Raw genomic sequence first — 21734 nt, 5'->3', positions numbered from 1 at the left:
TGGTCACAAATTTAATCTTAGGTATCCGTACGATAATTAAGAACATTACACAGTAAGATATTCCAAGTCTCAATATTAGCATCAAATTCTATTACATTTTATTCTGAAATCGGGTCGCAGACCAGTCGTAAGGTGTGAGGTCGCCATAACAGTGCTGTATTTAAATCAAGCTACAATCAATTTTGTTTCTTGTGTGTATAGAACAGAGACATACAGGCCCTATTTCTGTTTTGTCTCCTCTAGAAAAAAGTGTGAATTACAATCATGATTATTCATCACCACCATCATTATAATCATCATCACTATTACCATCATTATCATCATCAACACCATCACCATCATCACCATCAGTATCACCATCATCAATCATTATCATCATCATCATCAATCATTATCATCATCACCACCGTCACCATCAGTATCACCATCATCAGTCATCATCATCATATCATCATCAAATAAATGAATTGAAGTGAATCATCATCATCATCACCATCATCAATCATTATCATCATCATCATCACCATCATCATCATCAATCATTATCATCATCATCATCATCATCATCAATCATTATCATCATCATCATCATCACCATCATCAATCATTATCATCATCATCATCACCATCATCATCATCATCATCAATCATCATCATCATCACCATCATCATCATCAATCATTATCATCATCATCATCACCATCATCAATCATTATCTTCATCACCATCATCAATCATTATCATCATCATCACCATCATCATCATCAATCATTATCATCATCATCATCACCATCATCATCATCAATCATTATCATCATCATCACCATCATCATCAATCATTATCATCATCATCACCATCATCATCATCATCATCATTATCATCATCATCATCACCATCATCATCATCAATCATTATCATCACCATCATCATCATCAATCATTATCATCACCATCATCATCATCAATCATTATCATCATCATCATCACCATCATCATCATCATCATTGAATTGAATTGAATTTATTACCACATTTCACTGTCAGGTACAATTACAAGGAATAGTACATCACATTAAAAAAAAATGGTAATTGGAGCTAACATGATAGCAAGATGCTAATTGAGGTTAGCCCCAAATAATGTCAATATCATAGTTTAAACAAATAACTAAATGTCAATATTGTACATCAAATGCAGTACTAATTCTACTTATTACTGTTGCAGAAAATGTCAATAATTGTCAGTGAACATATTTACACTATTTACAAGAAAAAATATCTTAATTATTCACAAAATCTGTATAGGCCCTATAGAATTATTTGTTTTCAGTCAGTATTTTACCACAGCAAATTAATCATAATCTTCCAGTTGCATTAATCTTAACGATTTGCTAAATATCTTACGACTGGGGTGTTACTAATATTACTCGGCATATGATTTCATAAAGTAGGACCAGAAAATGGAATGGATTGTTTTCCCAAATTGGTATTATTTTTGTCAAGATTAATATTTCGCTTTTCTCTATAATTCTTTATAAAGGACAATAGACAAGTGAATCTGGAGTGAATTTCACTTCACAAAAAGTGTATTGTGTCTTTATTCATTTTTAAATGATCTGAAAGATTCCATAATGATGATCTATTGGGCTTTTTCAAATAGGTTTAAATAGATGCTTTCACTAAAAATTCATTAAAAGTTCCTATTTGGAATTCGATAAGTTATTTCCATCAGATTGGACATTTCATTTCCTTTTAGAAAGAATTTGATTGTTTTCCTTTTGTCTGTTACAGAGATTTTTGGACGGAGAACCAATAGTGGTCAGTATCAGAGCCAGCATTTTCCAAATCTTGATAACAATGATTTGTAATTAATGTCTTATTTGCAAAGGGTGGCCACTTGAGCCCTAAATCAACTGTTGCCAGAATATTCAGCATCAATTTGAAGTACTGTTGAAGCTTTAATGACAAACCCATGAAATTTTGGTTCCATTGAAGTAAAGTGAATTGTGATAAAAACTAGTGGACTTTTTCTACAAGTTCATGTCATAATTTTGTATGTATGTAATAATGGATCTTTTTACATGGGAGAAATGATAAGTAAACTTTCAGAAATAATATTGTTGGGTTATGTTTTTTCCATTAAATCATGCCGTAATAAATTCATATTTTTTCACGGTAAAATACATCATTTTGCCTAGGAGACTTTCTTACATTCTTTGGGGCCAGGATACAGTTCTCTCCCTTGTCAGTTTTTTTTTAATCTTTTCTATGTGAAACGTTTACATGTTCATGCATAGTAAAAACTTTCTGTATTTCAGCATGTTTTGTTTATTTGTTTGTTTGTTAATGTTTATGTTTTGGGAGAGGGATTCTTTTTATTCAATATTAATTCAATGGGAAAAGTCAGTGCCTTGTTCCCATACGTGTACTCATAAATTCTTCATTAAAGTCATTTGTCACTAATTTAATCCAGAGTGATTCATTCTCATATCCTTGCTTTTATGTTGGTTTCTCATCTTGAAATTGTAGGTCATTATTTTCACCAGTTATTGTAATATTACAGGGCCATCATGGCAAGTTAATAGTATCCTTTAATGCTGTTCTTTCAGGTAGTTCTTCATTTTAAGCCTACATGAATAGTGTACATGTAGTAGGTTTCACGGTACACCATGTATCTTTCTTGGGAAAGTTTTCGTCCTGTAAAAGCAGGCCTTATATACTCTGTCAAAGTGCCATATGCAGATTATATAAGGCCTGCTTTTACAAGTTTTGCTCATTCTCCTAAAGACGATAAGAACACACTTGTTGTTGTCGAAACACCGAGTTTGGGTGGTCCTAGGCAGGACCAACACTTAAAGCTTGCCCAAGAAAGATACATGGTGTACCGTGAAACGTACTACACTATTTTTCTTTGCCATGGAAATCTTCAGAAGTTACAAGCCTCCATGTATTTTGTTTGTTTCCTTACAGAGGTTTTCGGACAGGGAGATAATGGATACAACACATTCCGGATCCCAGCCCTGGTCCAGCATCGTGGGGTGTTCCTGGCCTTCTGTGAGGCCCGTAGGACATCCTTCAGGGACTGGGGAGCTAGTATGGACCTGGTCTTACGCAGAGGCAGACTATGTGACATCAGGGAGGCTGATAAAGAGATAGAATGGGGAGATATACAAGTCGTTGCTTCTATACCGGGCAAAAGGTAAGTCTGGTGCAGCATAGGAAATGACAAAAGAAGCCTACATTGCTCCTACACATCCTCACAACATTATTCTTTGGGGCAAAAGTTTTCTTTAATATTGCCTTAATCTGCCACCAGAACTTTCTTGCTATTTTGTTCTATGTCCAATGATTTGTAATAGGCCTATAAAAAGGAAGTCCAACAAACATTTTTACACAGCTTTTTAGTCAAGTTCTAGTGCTTTGTGTAATGTATGGACTTCATGTATTTCACTGTTTCGACTGACAGGCTCAAGGCAAGCTCAGCCGTCTTACTTGTATGTATGAGCTTGAATTAAGGGTGGACTTAATGCTGCTGTCACATCCAATTCACACCAGCAAAACAGACTCCAAACCGTCCTATGGTATGCCATTAGAAATAATTTAATTCCCTTTAGTCGGTCTTAAGTCGGGTTCACCTGTGTGAAAGTTGCATTTGGGCTTTTACCATAACCATGAACAAAATGAACCAGTGTGACCAGCCACCCTAAAGCCAAGAAAAAGTAAACAGGGAACTTAATAACCAAAATAATTGAATTTTGTATTCAAAATCCCAAACTCAAATTTTAGCTTATCTGAAAGAGTAATTCTTTTGTCAAATTTCAAGTTGCAAAGTTGAATAAATAAACACAAGAGCCATTTGGCTCATATTTTTTGTTTATACATACAGACACTTGGGTGGTAATTTTATTTGATTCTGATCGAACTCATTTGAGATCGTTGTCACAATTGGCATTTATCTTTATTATTAGAATATCACATAAGCTTTATGATAAGGGCAAGCATCGCACCGTTTAATAGCATTAGACATGGTTATTTTTCTTTTGGTGCAAGCCCCCCGAGTATCTTGGAGCATTTAATGAAGAGTTTTTGTCAGTGATTTTAACTGACTTGCATTTGTAATTTGCTTAGCCAACGTCCTTTAGTAAAAAAGCACATACAAATATTGTCATGAAAAGCTCCCCGTATTTGCATTGGGAGTCACTAATGAAGAACAGGTACATACAATGCGTCCCACAAAAAACGCAACTGAGATTTATAGATGATTTATCATACCTTAATCACAAATACAATAGACAAATGACCTATCATTGTAAAGCTTAGAATCTCTACTTTCAGCTTGTATAACATACAAATTATTCCTCATTCATGCATGAGAGAGCAAAAACATTTTGAAGAAAGTTAACCAAAAAGTCACTTGGCAGGCAGTATCTGAGTTTCAAGAAGAAAATCACATCTTTAAAAAGTTCAATATCTACTCTTTAATTTGGTACCTCATTTTAAAATACAGAAAACGGTCAAGAAATAACAAAGTTCTGTTTATTTGAAATAAGCCTTGAATTCCAATATTTTCATAAAATAAAGAGGTTTTACAGGATAGCTTTCAGACTTACTCGACACTCAGTTTTGTTGACGATCACCCATGCATAAAGAATTTTGTTACTCGTGCAATAGCTTAAGTGGGAAACTGGTGAAAACAGGTTTGTTTCATGAAATTATGAAAATCCAAGCATTGTTTCGAAGAAACATAACTTTGTTATTTCTTGACCTTTGATTACGATTCAGCTATCAAATTAAAGCCCCAGTCACATATAGAGCCCGGACCACCCCGGACCATCCCGGATCTAATCCGGGGTGGTCCGGGGAGAGATCCGTGTTGGCGCCTTGGGCATCCTTGGAGGTCCGGGGTGGTCCGTGTTGGTCCTTGAACGTCCGGGAGGCCAACACGGCAGTTTTTGACTGTCAAAAACATCCGGCGTCATCCGTGGACTGCCGGGTTGGCAAAGCCATCCGGGATGGTCCGTGTAGGTCCGTGTGGCTACCGTGTAGGTCCGTGTGGCTGCCGTGTAGGTCCGTGTAGCTGCCGTGTAGGTCCTTGTGGCTGCCTGGAGTATCCTTGGCAGTCCGTGTTCTTCTTTCCCATCAAATCTTTACAACGCTATTTACTTTATGAACTTTTCAGTAGTTGTTAAACAGTGCTTAATTTATTTATGATTAAATGGATGATTAAATGATTCAGGATATTTTCTTACGCTTTGGAGATCGGCCCCAACCTAATATTTGTAAACTTAGTGCATATATGAATAATTCGTTTTCTCTTTTTTTTCTAATATTTACCCCAACTTTGTCTGTTATTATTATTTCACATTTCATTTTTTTATATGTTATATGTATATGTTATGTACCTGTTACATCGAAATTGTACATCAAGTTTTATACTACTGCCCTTCATCGACAGTTATGTGTCATGACCTGGGCCTATCTTAATTTTTATTATGTTTTCTATTGAATTGGAAAATTTATTTCCTTTATTGTGATTTCAATAAAGTGATATCAAATCAGTGGCGTACCTAGGATTTTCCACAGGGGGGGGGGGGCAAAATCGTTCGCCAAAAAAATTTGACAAGCCAAAAAATAAAAATAAAAAACGGTTTTCAATCCCAAATAAAAGATTTCGTACCCGAAAAAAATTGACAAGCAAAAAAAAAGGGTTTTCAATCACAAATTGGAAGTTTTGAGTTTTGATATCTTTTTAAAAAACATCATAATATAATGTTGCGACAAGGATGAGAAAAAATGAAAGAAATGAATAAATGAATAAATAAATAAATAAATGGATATCAGCTCATTATTATGAGCAGATTTTAATTTGCCTTGTTGATCCTTGAGCTGACGTGTTCATCCTTGAGCTGACGTGTTGGTCCGTGTAGCTGACGTGTTGGTCCGTGTTGCTGACGTGTAGGTCCGTGTTGCTGACGTGTTGGTCCGTGTTGGTCCTTGTGGCTGACGTGTTGGTCCGTGTTGCTGACGTGTTGGTCCGTGTAGCTGACGTGTTGGTCCGTGTTGCTGACGTGTAGGTCCGTGTTGCTGACGTGTCGGTCCGTGTTGACGACATGCTCTGCCGGCATGGTCCGTGTAGATCCGTGTGAAGCTGCCGTGTTGATACCGTGTTCACAGTCATCCGGGGCAAAACTATCCCGGACCTCCCCGGATCATGCCGGCATTGCCGTGTTGATCCGTGAGGATCCGTGTCTATATGTGACTGGGGCTTAAAGAGTGGATATTGAACTTTTAATAGACATTTGTTTTTCTTTTTGAAATTTTGATACCCCCAACAATTGACTTTTTGCTATCCTTTCTTCAAATTGTTTTTACTCACTTGTGCGTGGATGAGAAATCTTGTAAGAAGAGATTCTAAAGCTTTACAATGATAGGTCATTTGTCTATTATATTTGTGATTAAGTTATGAGAAATCATTGCTAAACCTCTGTTTTCTTTTTTGTGGGACGCACTGTATATTCATTAATCTTTAATAGGTACATGCTTTGAACATGGTTTTCATTATCATAATTGTTTTAGCATTAGGATGTTCATTGAAAGGATATATTCAGTACACATACAGTCCATGTGCTGAGTGTCATTAGTTGTATCTCCGTACATAATGATAATATAGGTTTTCCCGTCCAATTTCATCAGAGTTGCAATTAAATTAATGAAAGGACGTTCACATTCGAAATATTTCGTCCACCCTCTGCACACATAGTTCATTTTCATTCATTTAGCATTTAATTCTGTTCTATATCATTCCTTTGAATTTTGTAGAAATTCAATTCAGAGAGAAACTCGTTCAAATTAATGGCCCTAAGGTGTCATTTAATTTCGCGGCGACGAGCTGATCGTTTAATTTCGCCTGAAACACCATTTTCAATTTCATTTATCAGAACACATATTTGCACTTTAAACTTCCAAATTCTGATAATGTTTCTGTATTTATTTTTTTTCTTCAAACTTTACACTATATTTCTATTTTTTGCGGATCTTTTCAGTTAGAATCATTTTATTCCATTATGTTTGATAAAGACGTAATTCATGTAACACTTATAGGATATGGTTGTAAACGCTTATTCTTTTAGTGATTGATGAGTTGGTGAAGGGGCGGATCCAGGATTTCCCCAAAGGGGGGCACATTTTCCGGAGGAATTTGACGAGTAAAAAAAAGAAGGTTGTTAACCAAAGAATAAGGGTATTTTGACCACAAAAAAAAAAATTGTGCCTCTAAAAGGGGGGGGGGAACAAGTCGTCTGTGCCCTCCCCCTGGATCCGCCATTGAGTGTGTCGATGACCTAGTATGCCAATGGTAGGTATTTTTTCTTCATCATCTTGTTCTTTTTTATTTTACATAATTGTATATAATTTAAATTGTTTTGGGGAAGGGATGGGTATCATGGAATTGACCACAGTCTATACATAGTTATGAAAGTGGAACAAAAACGAGTTGTTGTTCCGATGATGGTCTGTCAGATGTAAAATTCAGTAAAATTTTTAACATCCAATTTAGGGGTAAAACCCATTTCCATAATTATTCAAAAGAAGTAAAAAAAAAAACAACGAAAAACACTGTCCATATCTTGTAAGTGATTGCATATTAATGATTTTGAATTCCTAAATGTTCGCAAGGAAGGTACCATTGAGAATTTGAAAACACTACTCAGCTATTTTAATTTGATCGTTCTTTATAAATGTTTAAATGAAATAAGTATGAAATCGCGTGCCAGTAGAATTAAATTAAATTAAGTATTTGGCTATTTAAATGCTGATCTCATAGGTCATTCAAATTAGTTGCAAATTGAATTATTACATCATTAAATCGGTTGAAATTTTGACAAAACTGGACGGGAAAACCTATATTTGTCTGATTGATAGGCCCTAAAACATTGATCAGTATTTCATCGATAGTCTGGGCTCATGCTTTGCCAACGATTGGACAAAGAATTAGAGTAATATTGGTGATGAACGCTAGTGTACCCAAGGGAGGGGGGGGGATACACTTTCAGAATTTTAAAGCATCTTTTCGCTTGTCAGAATTAAAGGGGAATCCAGCCTTGGTCACAAAATGTTGTGTTGGGAAGGAGAAAAATAAATTAAACAGAATGGTGAAAATTTGAAAGAAATCGGACAAGCAATAAGAAAGTTATAGCTGCTTAAAAATTGAGATCACTAATAGTATGTAAATTCCAAATTGGCAACTGGGTAAGTAAATTATGACAAGGGGCAAGGACAACTTTCCCATAGGCCATGTACTTTATTATCAGGGATTTGTGGTTTTCTCCTAAATACCCACTTGCCTGGGGCAGTAATCTAAATATAACCCAGGTGGTATATTGTTTAATGTCCTCATAAAAGAAAAATATAATTTGAAATAAAACTTTTGGGAAAAATGACATTTTAGTCATAATATGCAGTGGAGTACATGAAAGAGTAGTCCTTGCCTTACATCACAATGACATCCCATATGCAGCCAATTTGAAGTCTCCATGAGTATAGTGATTACCAATATTTACAACTTTTAAAAATTCATAACTTTCTTGTTGTTTGTCCAATATTGTTCAAACTTTCACCTATCAACTTGTCTAATTTTTCTTTTTCATATAAAAACATGTTTATATTTGGGTTGGATTCCCCTTTAAGTTTGGTTGCCTCTATAAAATAGCGCACAAAGATATTGAATTTTAAGCAACACCTTTTTTAGAAAGATTTATGCTTACCATTGTAAAGCTCAATGTGAGTAGCCACTGTGAATAAAAGACTGACAGTCACTTACCATATATTTAGATCTGACATCAGAAGCCAAACATTGTGAAATGGTTAATTGTATGGGACCAAATACACTTAAGATTGCCCATGAATATTTGCACATTGGGGAAGCGATCATATGAACTATATTGGATATCCCATGGTCTCCAATGAAATAATAGTGGATATCCCATGGTCTCCCATGAAATAATAGTGGATATCCAATGGTCTCCCATGAAATAATAGTGGATATCCTATGGTCTCCCATGAAATAATAGAGTATATATATATCATGGTCTCCCATGAAATAATAGTGGATATCCTATGGTCTCCCATGAAATAATAGTGGATATCCTATGGTCTACCATGAAATAATAGTGGATATCCCATGGTCTCCCATGAAATAATAGTGGATATCCTATGGTCTCCCATGAAATAATAGTGGATATCCCATGGTCTCCCATGAAATAATAGTGGATATCCCATGGTCTCCCATGAAATAATAGTGGATATCCTATGGTCTCCCATGAAATAATAGTAGATATCCTATGGTCTCCCATGAAATAATAGTGGATATCCTACAGTCTCCCATGAAATAATAGTGGATATCCCATGGTCTCTCATGAAATAATAGTGGATATCTCATGGTCTCTCATGAAATGATAGTGGATATCCCATGGTCTCCCATGAAATAATAGTGGATATCCCATGAAATAATAGTGGATATCCCATGGTATCTCATGAAATAATAGTGGATATCCTATGATCTCCCATGAAATAATAGTGGATATCCCATGGTCTCCCATGAAATAGTAGATATCCCATGGTCTCCCATGAAATAATAGTGGATATCCCATGGTCTCCCATGAAATAATAGTGGATATCCCATGGTCTCCCATGAAATAATAGTGGATATCCCATGGTCTCCCATGAAATAATAGTGGATATCCCATGGTCTCCCATGAAATAATAGTGGATATCCTATGGTCTCCCATGAAATAATAGTGGATATCCCATGGTCTCCCATGAAATACACAGATTTTTCAGGGACTCCCATGAAATAATAGTGGATATCCCATGGTATCTCATGAAATAATAGTGGATATCCTATGATCTCCCATGAAATAATAGTGGATATCCCATGGTCTCCCATGAAATAGTAGATATCCCATGGTCTCCCATGAAATAATAGTGGATATCCCATGGTCTCCCATGAAATAATAGTGGATATCCCATGGTCTCCCATGAAATAATAGTGGATATCCCATGGTCTCCCATGAAATAATAGTGGATATCCCATGGTCTCCCATGAAATAATAGTGGATATCCTATGGTCTCCCATGAAATAATAGTGGATATCCCATGGTCTCCCATGAAATACACAGATTTTTCAGGGACTCCCATGAAATAAACGGATATCCCATTGTGCCTCTGCGCATCATCCGATTTTCATTTAATCACGGAGGATAGATTACCTCCCTTAACCTTGCTGCGTGTGAAGGGATGTGAGGTACATTATTAGCGTACTATTTGTCTACCTTCCTACAATACTGGATGAAGCTTGGCAATCTATCATTAAACCCCCTGAGGTAGGTGGGCGGGGATGACGGGGGAGGTGGGAAGGTGCCTCAATTCTTCGAACAGGTGCGTCCCTTGTATTCAACCTTTGCGGGATTTAAAGGACAAATCCACCCCTAGAAAAAGGTGATTTGAATAAAAAGACAAAACCCAACAAGCATAACACTGAAAATTTCATCAAAATCGCATGAAAGTTTTGCCTAATTTTACAAAACAGTGAAATGCACATCCTTGAGGGAATGCAAATGAGGAGACTGATGACATCATCCACTCACTATGTCTTTTGTATTTTATTATGTGAAATAGGGAATATTCTATTTTTCTTCTCATTGTCAAGTGAATAAATGATTAATTGTTTAATAATACTATATGATTCAGTCAAGTTGGTCCTTATTGTCAAATCTACATGTATGAAAAATGAAATATCGTACAATTCAAACAATAAAAAACAAAAGAAATAGTGAGTGATGAACATCATCGACTGACTCATTTGCATGTTACTGAGTTTTCTCTTAGGACTGCACTGTAAACAGGACAGGTTTCGTGGAGGAAACCTGCTCCATTATCTCATAGTTAAAGGAATAGGAGAGGGGGGGTAAAGGATACAAGGTCGTTTCCATTGTAATGAGAATGGAAGCTTTTTATCTCAGTTGATGGAAATGAATCTCTAGGATGAGCTCAATACAGCTACACTTCTGTGTCAAATCTGATAGTACAGGTCAACTAATTAGAACTACAAACAGGTTGAGATGCGGAGGAGAGGGAGCGAGAAGAAGGTTAGGACAGGTAGTGAGAGGAAGAGAGAGAGAGAGGATGAAGAGGAGGAGTAGGAGGTATTGCAAGAGGAAACACAAGGCAAACTGGAAATGAGTTGATTGGATAGAGGGAAAAATGTAAAGGCGGAGGGGAGAGGGGGTTTGTGAAGAATTAAGAGAAATGATCTGGTTATCATTTAAAACAAAGCATGGCAGTATTGATTACACCTGTTATAAAATTCTTGTACTTTCAGATATAAAAAGATGAGGGGAATATATCTGGATGACGAGATGGAGACTCAAACAGGGAGAAAATATATATGATATAGAGAGGGGTATATAGGAGGAGAGAGAGGGCAAGGAATGTGGAGAGAGAGAAAGATAGGGAGGGACAGAGTGAGAGAGAGAGTATGTTAGAGAAATAAAGCTCCACCATGAGATGGAGACTCAAACAGGGAGAAAATAAATATAATATAGAGAGAGGTAGAAAGAGAGAGGGGGAGGAATAGGGAGAGAGAGAGAAAGAGGGGGAGGGACAGAGCGAGAGAGAAAGAGTTCATGAGAGAGATGTAATGCTCCTCTGGCACATATATAGACTGGTGCTAAATCAATTTTTGTGACGTGCCCATTGGGTATGTTGAAACGTTATTGAAGTATGAGGTGTGAGACACGGTGTGCATGTGACTCCTATTCGGCTTCTACACTCAAGGTGTGGTTCAGGTCCCATTTACACCATCAAATATAGTTTTCTTCAAATCATTCTAAGAACATAATTTCTACATTTTAATTTACGGAGTTAATGTAACACTGAATTGTTCAATACATTTGTTTGATTATTCCTCTTTGTAAATTTAATTGGGATGCTACTTTTGAGTCTAATATTTGAATTCAGACTTCTTCAAACATATTTTCTGCCATCTATATAGACAACTCCCTTATGTAAGTAAGGGGTCATTTCAAATGATTTTCAGACCTTTTTAATCAATTCGAAAAGGCATGCCTTATTAACATCCAAAATAATCCAAACTTTTATAGGAGCTGAATCATTGTACTGCACACTATAAAGGAGAATATCATGAACTTGAATTTATTTAGTAACTCCCCCCCCCCCCTTGTGATTTAGTACAGATATTTTTGAAATTTCCAGTCCAACTTGTAACTTTGCTTTTATGTTTAAATGTACATAATATTTGTGGGCGGATTGCAAAAACACATGTGAAAATGAAAAAGTTGGTAAAAAAGGGAGTATATACTGTACACAGATATATTTTGAGAAGAATTGTAGATTAATTGTAGTGTGAATGTGATGAGATCAAATGTGTTTGGCTCAAAGGACACTTGAATTCACACTTGATATGAAGTACCAGACTAAACATCCCCATCCTCCTGAACGAGGTGAGATGTGGGTATGTGGCAGGAAGGGTCCGGTGTGTCAAGAGGGAATGAATAAGGGATAACTTTGGATAGAAGGGGTTGGGCAGTGAGAAGGGGTTAGGGCACATCAAGGAATGCTTGAATATGGGATGACTTTGGTGAGAAGGGGTTGGGCAGTGAGAAGGGGTTAGGGCACATCAAGGAATGCTTGAATATGGGATGACTTTGGTGAGAAGGGGTTGGGCAGTGAGAAGGGGTTAGGGCACATCAAGGAATGCTTGAATATGGGATGACTTTGGTGAGTAGGGGTTGAATAGAGAATGGGTGATTTCAAGTTCAGTGTTGACCTTTTGGTGTTAGTGTTAGGTCCATTTCTACACGATTATAACACCAAGCATAAGATGAAGATGGTCTTGAAAAGTCACTCACTAGTTGTTGAGAAGTCAATAATGTGATCTGGATCAGTTTTGCAAGCTCAGATTAAATCTTGGAGCAAGGGGAAGCAATCCAAATTTCAACACCAAGGCCAACACCGGACCTGAAATCACCCAATGACTTTGGTGAGAAGGGGTGGGGCGTATCAAGGATGTGGACTGGAACAGGGCATCTCAAGGAGTGAGAGTTAATTTGAAAGTCATTTAGATTAACGAGACGATGAAATAATACTCATTAGAGCAAGCTTTTGGATTTTGAACAAAGAATCATGACACTAAAGTGGGAAGGGGAGTGATGAATTTGTACTTTGTATCAAGTGAGAGGTGGGTGTTTCTGTATGAGCAAATAAGAGAGAGAGGGGGAAATGGATGAGTGTGTGACTGGTGTTGACAGGAGAGAACACTTTTTTATGATTTCAAAGGGAGAAGAATTGAAGTCTGTTTGCCAAGAAAAAATCCAAGGGCCATTTGAATTTTTCAAGCAAAAAAAAGATAAATTTGTTAAAATTAAATTAACAGACTGAGGTGTAGCAGAGCTGCCAAGTAGTACGGATTTTCAGTATTTAGTACTGAAAAATGAGAAGAATACTGATGGTTTCATGCAAAATACTGATTTCTCAAGTTTCAGTTTTAGGTCGTGTCCTATGGTATTTCTTTGAAAATACTGATTTCTTTGCCAAAAAACAGAATTTAGCTTTAAAAATACTGAAATGTTCTTGTTCAGGTTGGCAGCTCTGGCGTAGGCCCTAGGGTTTTTCTTCAAAGGACTTCTCATTCCCTTCTTGTTTCTTGCCAGCAGCATCATAAGCTATCTACTTCGAATTATCAAACATGTTTCCGTTTAAACATTCACCATTCACCCGTCTGCAAAGAACAGATTATATAGGGATAAATCTTGTTATTTGATTATGTGGTTACATATTATGAATGCGCCATTTAAGCACAACCTCTGTTGGGTCAGATTGAGTGTGGTTGGCTGGCTGTCTGGAGGAGTCGGTTCAGTTAGGCATATAAACCAGTATGCTAATCAACATAGGATTATAGTCAGATGATCAGACTCAGGCTCATTATTTCAAGCTCACTGGAGTTTTGAAGTTGACAGGTAAGAGAGGTGGGATCTTGGTAAAAGAGGGATACGTAACCTGTATGGATAGATAGACAGATATGGATTGATAGCTAATAATTGATTGGTAGATAGATAGATTAATATATATGTACAAAGCTGTGATAGATTTATGTATTGGTAGAAAGGAGAAGATGAAGAAGGGAGAAGATGAAGAAGGAAGAAGAAGAAGAGAAAGAAGGAGAACAAGAAGGAGAACAAGAAGAAGAAGGAGGAGAAGGAGGAGGAGAAGAAGGAGGAGGGGAGAAGAAGAAGGATGAGGAGAAGGAGGAGGAGAAGAAAGAGTAGAGGAGGAGAAGGAGAAGAAGAAGAAGGAGGAGGAGAAGGAGGAGGAGAAGAAGAACAAGAAGTATGAGGAGGAGAAGAAGGAGAAGTAGAAGAAGAAGGAGGAGGAGAAGAAGAAGAAAAAAAATAAGAGAAGAAATGAGATGCTGAGCTATCACTTCTAATATCCTGTTTTATTCATTGAGACTACTTAGTTCATATCTAACGTAGAAAGCAGGTTTCGAGATTTCAGAGAGAATTATTCATTTCCCATTTAATAAAAACATGTTTCAATGTATTCTGGATTTCATGAAAAGTGGTTCTTTCACTGAATCTAATTGAATTCATTTCAATGTCCATTTGTGATATTTTTTTGTTTAATGCCCCATTCTCACTTCACATATTATCTGGAAGCAGATCCAAATAATACCAGATTCAGTGGTAACATGCTCCTACGTAATCATGTGAACAGATTCTCAATACTATGTGTACCTTACAATATGCTTGTCATTTGTCAATTAACTTTTAATCATTCCCAAATGTGAGGGACCTTTTTATATTAACATGAATGTAGATCAAATGTTGATTGCTATGCATCAGTTTATGTAAACATAAGCCAACATTGGATGCAGTAGATTGAATTTAAAGGTTGATATCCTTTCAGACTTGGTTCAGGGATTATAGGGTGTGAAATGCATCAGTGTGAAATAGAATTGAAAATGTCTCTCACAACACCGTCTGCATACTGTAATATGGTCATTCACACTGTGAGATTAAAACCGTTTTGTGCCGATATTTCCCACAATTACACTGAAAAGTTATCTTGTGTGTTTGGTGGTGTCATTCTCCTACATGTACATGTAGACTACGTCAGTGGTCAGTGTCATTTGTTCTCATTTACACTGTGACAGGAAACCTGTTATTTTGTGTAGTCTATTATTTCCCACAAGAGAATTTCTTCTACATACATGAATACCATCCCAAGTGTCATTCAGACTGAGATAAATTCACTTGGATTGTTCTGCCAGATATTTCCCACAAGACTGTATGTTGAAAAAATGTCCTACATGTACATACATGTATGGTGTTGACTGTTGAGTTCCATTTACACTGGAAGATAAAATCCCCATAACTGTCATTTACACTATCTTCCTCAAAGTTATCCCATGTACATCAGTCTATGCATCGTTTTGATAGTTGAGTGCCATTTACACTGAGAAATAAAATTTCATATTCTCTGCTGCCAGTTCTTTCCCACGGGTACATTGAAAAGTTTGCCTACAGTATGGGATAGTGTTGAGTGTGGACCTTAAAAAGGGTTTCATTCCGCCAACTCCTCATCCACCAGTTAAAAAAATGCAGTGTGAATGACCCATATTTCAACCCCTACATTCTATTTATTGTACAGTAGGGAGAAATTATGGTAATGATGCTAACATGATCCAGTACATGTCACTTTATCCTGGTGAATTTCATTTATAATGGATCAAAATGACATCAGAAGCAGACAAACTAGTAGGGGAACATAACAAGAGGCTTTAGATCTATCAAGCATCTTATTTTAGACTGGCATGTTTTATAATTATTCCTGTATGTTTTTATTATCACCATCCAATGAAATGAATTGACATGGTTCGATTGGAGTTCGGGAACGAATGATTAGAGAAATTCCTTGAAAAACAATCGACAGCAATGATTAATTCATATCCTATCTCATAGTCATTTGAATTGACTTGACCTAGTTTTTATTGTGTGGGAGAAAAGTGGGCAATTTCTTTTGAGAACAGCCCAATTGATTTGAATGATATCTTTTATATTGTCGCTTGACATGACGTCTTTGGGAATCATTTTATTGCAGTAGGCATGATGGTCCATTCTTGAATATAGAGTACATGTATATAGGCCTACACTGTAAAAACTGTGGTGTTAAAACTGACACCAATTGGTGTTAAATAGAGGACCACACCCTGAGGTGTTAAAATTACACCCTAGAGATTGAACATAACACCGAAGAGCATAAATGTAACAACCAAAGGTGTTGTAATAACACCTAGAGGTGTAAAACTAACACCACCAATTTAACACCGGTGTAAAATAACTGGTGTGGTCCTCTATGTACACCGGTTAACACCACAGTTTTTGCTGTGTACATGCTTTGCATATGGGTTGTTTTTTATTTTCACAATAAATTCCCAATAATAACTTCCTAAGAAAAAAGATCCCTAAACTATGTCCCCATTTTTAACAAAACAATACATTGGTGATCAATATTTTATGCCCCATGTATATATAATGAGTTCTAACTAGTGACTACAGAAAAAATAGTTTATTAAGCTATGTACAACCAAAGGAGCGGATATGCTGGTCCATGCAAAATTTCGATATTCTCCTATTCTTTAGATACCGGTAACAAGAATTTTTATTTTATTTTGTGAGATAATGATAGGCTTTCAGAATATACACAAAACTTGATTTTGAAATTTTGACTAAAAGTTAGGTTAATGCCAATTCCTGAAATCACTGATTTCATAGTGTTAATACAATAAATTCAATTTATTTCATTTCATTTTTCATTTCATTTATTTCCACAAAATTAAAATATATACAAAGCAATATATACAAATACATTTTAAAATAGTGGTGGACCAAATGAAAGTTCATCAGGCTTGTTTGGATGGCCCAAAATAACATTCATAAGTGCACATAGTACGTAATACATAATACATACATAATCATAAAAATACAATTAAAAAATATTTAATGGAATATAAGTGTTCCAAATATTTTTTTTGTCTAATGATGTATCCATGTCACTATAAAATCCCTTCCAAATTTTTGAGAAAGTGGCATTTTGGAGAATTTACATACTACATGTACCATGAAGAATCTATGACATTGCAAAATATAAGACTTTATATCTTCATTATTCTTTGCCAGATTTCATCAAATCTTCACCAGTATTTACTCTAATTTTTCTGCTTTACCCCAAAAAATAAAAACAACTTCTTTAAATATTGTATTTATATATAACTTCCCTAGTCCGTATGATAGTATTTATTTTTAGTAGAATTGAGTGGACTCTGGGGAACAGACTAGGCAAGATGAAATAATATTGAGAAGTGAGAGTTATTGATTGGTAGATATGAAGGAATATTGCATGGGATACTTATTTGATATGACAAAGCTCGTTCACAAAGAGAGGTATCATAAGAATGATATATCATGCCATACACATGAGCAAAGGACAAGGAGGAATGGGGCAATACTGATCAAGTGGGTGTTTTATAAGGCTGTTCATGAATTATGCACAAATTTGTGAATGACTGGTGCTAAATGAAACCCCAATTTTTTTTTCTTTTGTCAAATAATGGGAAAGAATTTTCAATTTTTCTACTTGTTAAAAGTCTCAAATAATATTTTTTTTAATCATGGACTTTTCAGATTTTTCATGAATTTAGGTTGCATTTGGTTGTGTTAAGTTGTGGGAAAAAAATTCAAATTTCTGCTCAAGGTAGAATGTAATGCCTCTTTGTTAGTCTGCGTATTGACCTCGTATTAGCTCATTTTGTTTCAGTGTAATGCCTTTGACGGCATAAGTAATCTGCGTTTAGTCAATCCACAGCTGGACGCAAATTGTACAAAACGCAAAGGTGTGAGACAGGCTGAACGCAGGGAGCTAATATCCACACCCTTGTTGTTCAAGCAGGTGTTTCACTTTCATCTTATTTCTGAAGCCATTTTCATATCAATGAAAAATCTAGATTTGCTTTGTGCCACCTATACTGTTTATACTCCAATTTGATTCATTTCTTTCAACAAGAAATTCATTCACACCATACTGCCCTTGACCCAGGTGAGGTAGATGGGTATCGGCAGGAAACTTCCTCAAAAAGCTGCGTTTTCAGAATTTTTGTTCAAACAAGCCCAAAGTTTGTTAAAATCTGAACCAACCAAGTGTTGGTTTAAAACATCCTGAGCCAGCTTGCATGCAGTCAGTATAATATTTGAACCAAAACTTGGGTAAAGAATATGTGAGAGTGTTTGGCCACTGAAATTGGTAGGCTGCGTATAGCTTCGCTGGGGTTATAGGAGCACCTTGAGCATCTAGCAAGGTTGATATGTGCAGTTGCGCACAATATAAATACCCTATGTCATTATAGGGTGGAGCGTTGTGGCCCAGTGGATTAGTCTTCGGACTTTGAAACAGAGGGTAGTGGGTTAGAATCCCAGCCATGGCGTAATTTCCTTCAGCAAGAAACTGATCCACAGTGTGCCGCACTCAACCCAGGTGAAGTAAATGGGTACCGGTAGGAAATAATTTCTTAAAAAGCTGTGTGCGCTATGAACGCCTAGCTTAGCCGGGTAATATAGGAGCGCCTTGAGCACTAACAAGATGTATATGTGCGCAATATAAATAACCTATATTATTATTATTATCATCATCCTCTGCTAAAAAATTGCTGTGGGTTTGACAGAAAGGTCAAAGGTGTGTTTCTTTAAATTCCTTGCAACAAAGATAACCATGCATCTTTGAACTCTCCCCAGCCTCTCATCTTGCAGTGGTCTATAGAGACTGGCAAACTCTACTGAAATAAACATAAACCTTTATGTATGTCATCCTGCAAGATTCATGCCCTCATCATTGTTGTCCCACCCATAGGGAATCATGTCATCACTCCTCACTTTCAGGGCACTACTTGAAGCTGATTACCATTCTGTTATCATGGCGACATTTTGAGAGAGTTAATACCCTGTCTGCTTCATGTAGCGATCTTCTCTTCTCTTTGAACGAGAGCAAAGCAAATACACTCATCGATCAGAGAGCAACATTGGTGTACTTCAGTCAAATAAACTTTCAATCCATTAATCATATTTAGAAATATAATTTAAACCAAAGTAACTCCTTAACTTCTTTTATAAATGTTTTTGACTTGTAAACTTCTTGAAGATTGGAAAAGCTAAGTTCAGAATATATTGTCATTGATGTTATTCATTTTTATCAAAGAAAATTATATAATATTCCTTTGGTATTATTCTGAATGTTATTTTTTTTTTATTTGAAGCCACTGTTTTTTAACCTCGGGAGGCTCAGATGCTTTTAGAATAAAACATTAGTATTTCAACTTTTAAATCAATATTTGACTAAGTAGAATTAAAGAAATACCCCAAAAATGTTTCATCATGCCTTACAAAACAACATAGAACTACAACAGAAGTGTAAAAGTTTTAGAAATACACTGTACATGGACTTGCCATCTTTGAAATAACGATATTGCCTTAAATAGAATTTATTGCTGTCACATGCATCTTCTTTTCTTTCCTTCATTAATAGATAAATTAAATGAATCAATTAATCTGTTTGTCATTTATTTGTTTATTCATTCATATTGATTTGTAATATCCATTTATACATTCATTTTATTTATTATATTTATTATAAACTCAACTTTTCTGCTTTCCATAATGATAATCTTCAGTACATCAACTTTGACTAATTTGTGCTTCACTGTTTTAATGTGGACGGTGGACCATACATCACTGGAGCACCGTTCTATCCATCTTTACTCATCACATCTTCATGAATTGAATTAGCCCCCGAACCGCGTGACTCGGCTAACTAACGTAATATCATTACACCATTGATCGACCCCTAAGCATCATCGAGCAAACAAGAAAATTAATTCAGTTCGACAAGGGCTCCCCCTTAAAAATTATCCAGGTATATAGTCACTTAGATACCCCTGAGTACTTAGCCCTAATTTCTGGGCTAATTCTCACATTGGTGGTATTGACTTTTGAGCATTAAAAGTCAATAACTCAGCGTAGTGGGAATTAGAGTGTATTGGGTTATGCATATATGGGAGACAGGGAAAGATGTGGAGAGAGAGGGATAGAGGAGGGGGAAGTGGAGAGTCAAGATCAGAACAGGATAAAATGAGAGAGAGAGAGAGAGATAAAAGGAGATTAAGAAATAGAGGAAGGAAGATTGAGGAAGTGAGAGAAGGGAAAAACAAAGATACATGTAGAGGGGACTCAGGGGAGAAATCTTTTGCATGTCCCGTATTCTAAAGTCGGGTTTAACTTAAACTCAGGTTTAAAATTGTGGTTTAAGTATGGACAGCCAATTGTTACATAAATCACTAACAGTAGAGATATCATACTTCAGCTCATTCGACTCTTAAATCATTCATAATTGTGTAGAAAGTATAAATAGATGATTGTCTTCACCATCCATGAATCAGGAAAGAGCACAGTAAACATAAGAAACATACAACTTAATAAAAATTTTGATACTGTTGGCTTCCTATACTTAACCACAACCTTAAACCCGAGTTCAGAATACGGGCCCAGGATGAGTTTAAAATATTGAAAAGAACAAATGAGAGAGAAAAAAAGGAAACACATGTACTTGTGTAAATGGGAGTCTACTGAAAAAAGGATTAAAAGGAGGGGGAGGAAATGGCAATGATGATGGTGATGTTAGAAATAAAAAATGTATATAAAATTAAAATGATTGTTGATGAAAGAAAAGAAATAAACATAAAATGAACAAATTCAATTGATAATGACCTAGGCTGTCAACTTTTGATGGATCATCTACTTGTACATGTACATTGCTATATCAAATTGTAATTATTGTATGAAACTGTATTTTGCTATCAAGGTGGTCGATGGAATTTGGGAGCGTTTCATGAATGGACTTGTCAGATAAAAGTATCATTGTATCAGGGAAGTGTTATTGTATTCTACAGTTACCATAGCAAGAGTACTTATCTGCCAATCAAAATTACGAAAAGTTGTCAGATCTGACATGTCAAACCAAAATGTTGATAAAACCTTTCCCAGCTAGATGTCAGTTTTTTACAGTGGAATACATCTAGTAATTTTTGTGTACATTTGATTTCATGAACATTCACTGTACAAAGTAGATTTGAATAAGAACTACATGTACAGTGTGATGAAATATCAACCAATCTGTCTATTGAAACAGGAACATGCCAAAAATGTATCAGACCATGCCCCAGAAATATTTAGTCTACAAAGGTAGACCCACATGTCTGGAGTGTGTGTACCTCAGCTGATTCAAGGAGTCTGCAGAGCAGACTAGGTCTACTGTGGCTGCTCGACTGGCTCGCTTCGCTTGCCCTTTCACAAACCAGCAGCAGCGCGCTCTGCGCGCTGAGATCCCACCTCACGAGCCATTCAGAGTCTGCATAGCAGACTAAGAAATATTCTTGTGTGATGTACCTGTATACTTGTTTGTGTTCAGGAATGAATCATAAGCAGAATCGTTTACGAAAACCTGAAAGAGGCTCTTATTAAAGACATTATTTCTGGTTGTGGTCTAGTAGTTATGACTCTAGTCTTTTTAATATTCTAAGGGACTTGGGTCCAATTCAAAGCAATGGCGTGTTTTCCT

At 36.1% G+C, this 21734-nt stretch overlaps 1 protein-coding gene across 3 annotated transcripts in view; it reads left to right on the top strand.

The window, feature by feature from the left end:
- Positions 1-21734, top strand: part of LOC121405718 (sialidase-3-like) — a 67889-nt gene that overhangs the window by 26027 nt on the left and 20128 nt on the right. For 2 of the 3 annotated variants that reach the window (XM_041596643.1, XM_041596642.1), the window contains one exon: positions 2967-3195. In XM_041596643.1, the coding sequence (XP_041452577.1) occupies positions 2967-3195 (229 nt within the window). Of the gene's footprint in view, positions 1-1787; positions 1815-2966; positions 3196-21734 lie in introns of all 3 variants that reach the window. The other variant, XM_041596641.1, reaches the window with a different exon arrangement.

Source organism: Lytechinus variegatus, chromosome 19 (assembly GCF_018143015.1).
Source record: "Lytechinus variegatus isolate NC3 chromosome 19, Lvar_3.0, whole genome shotgun sequence".
NCBI classification, from domain to species: domain Eukaryota; kingdom Metazoa; phylum Echinodermata; class Echinoidea; order Temnopleuroida; family Toxopneustidae; genus Lytechinus; species Lytechinus variegatus.
The sequence above is the reverse complement of the archived record's forward strand: the minus strand, read 5'-3'. Positions and strand labels throughout refer to the sequence as shown.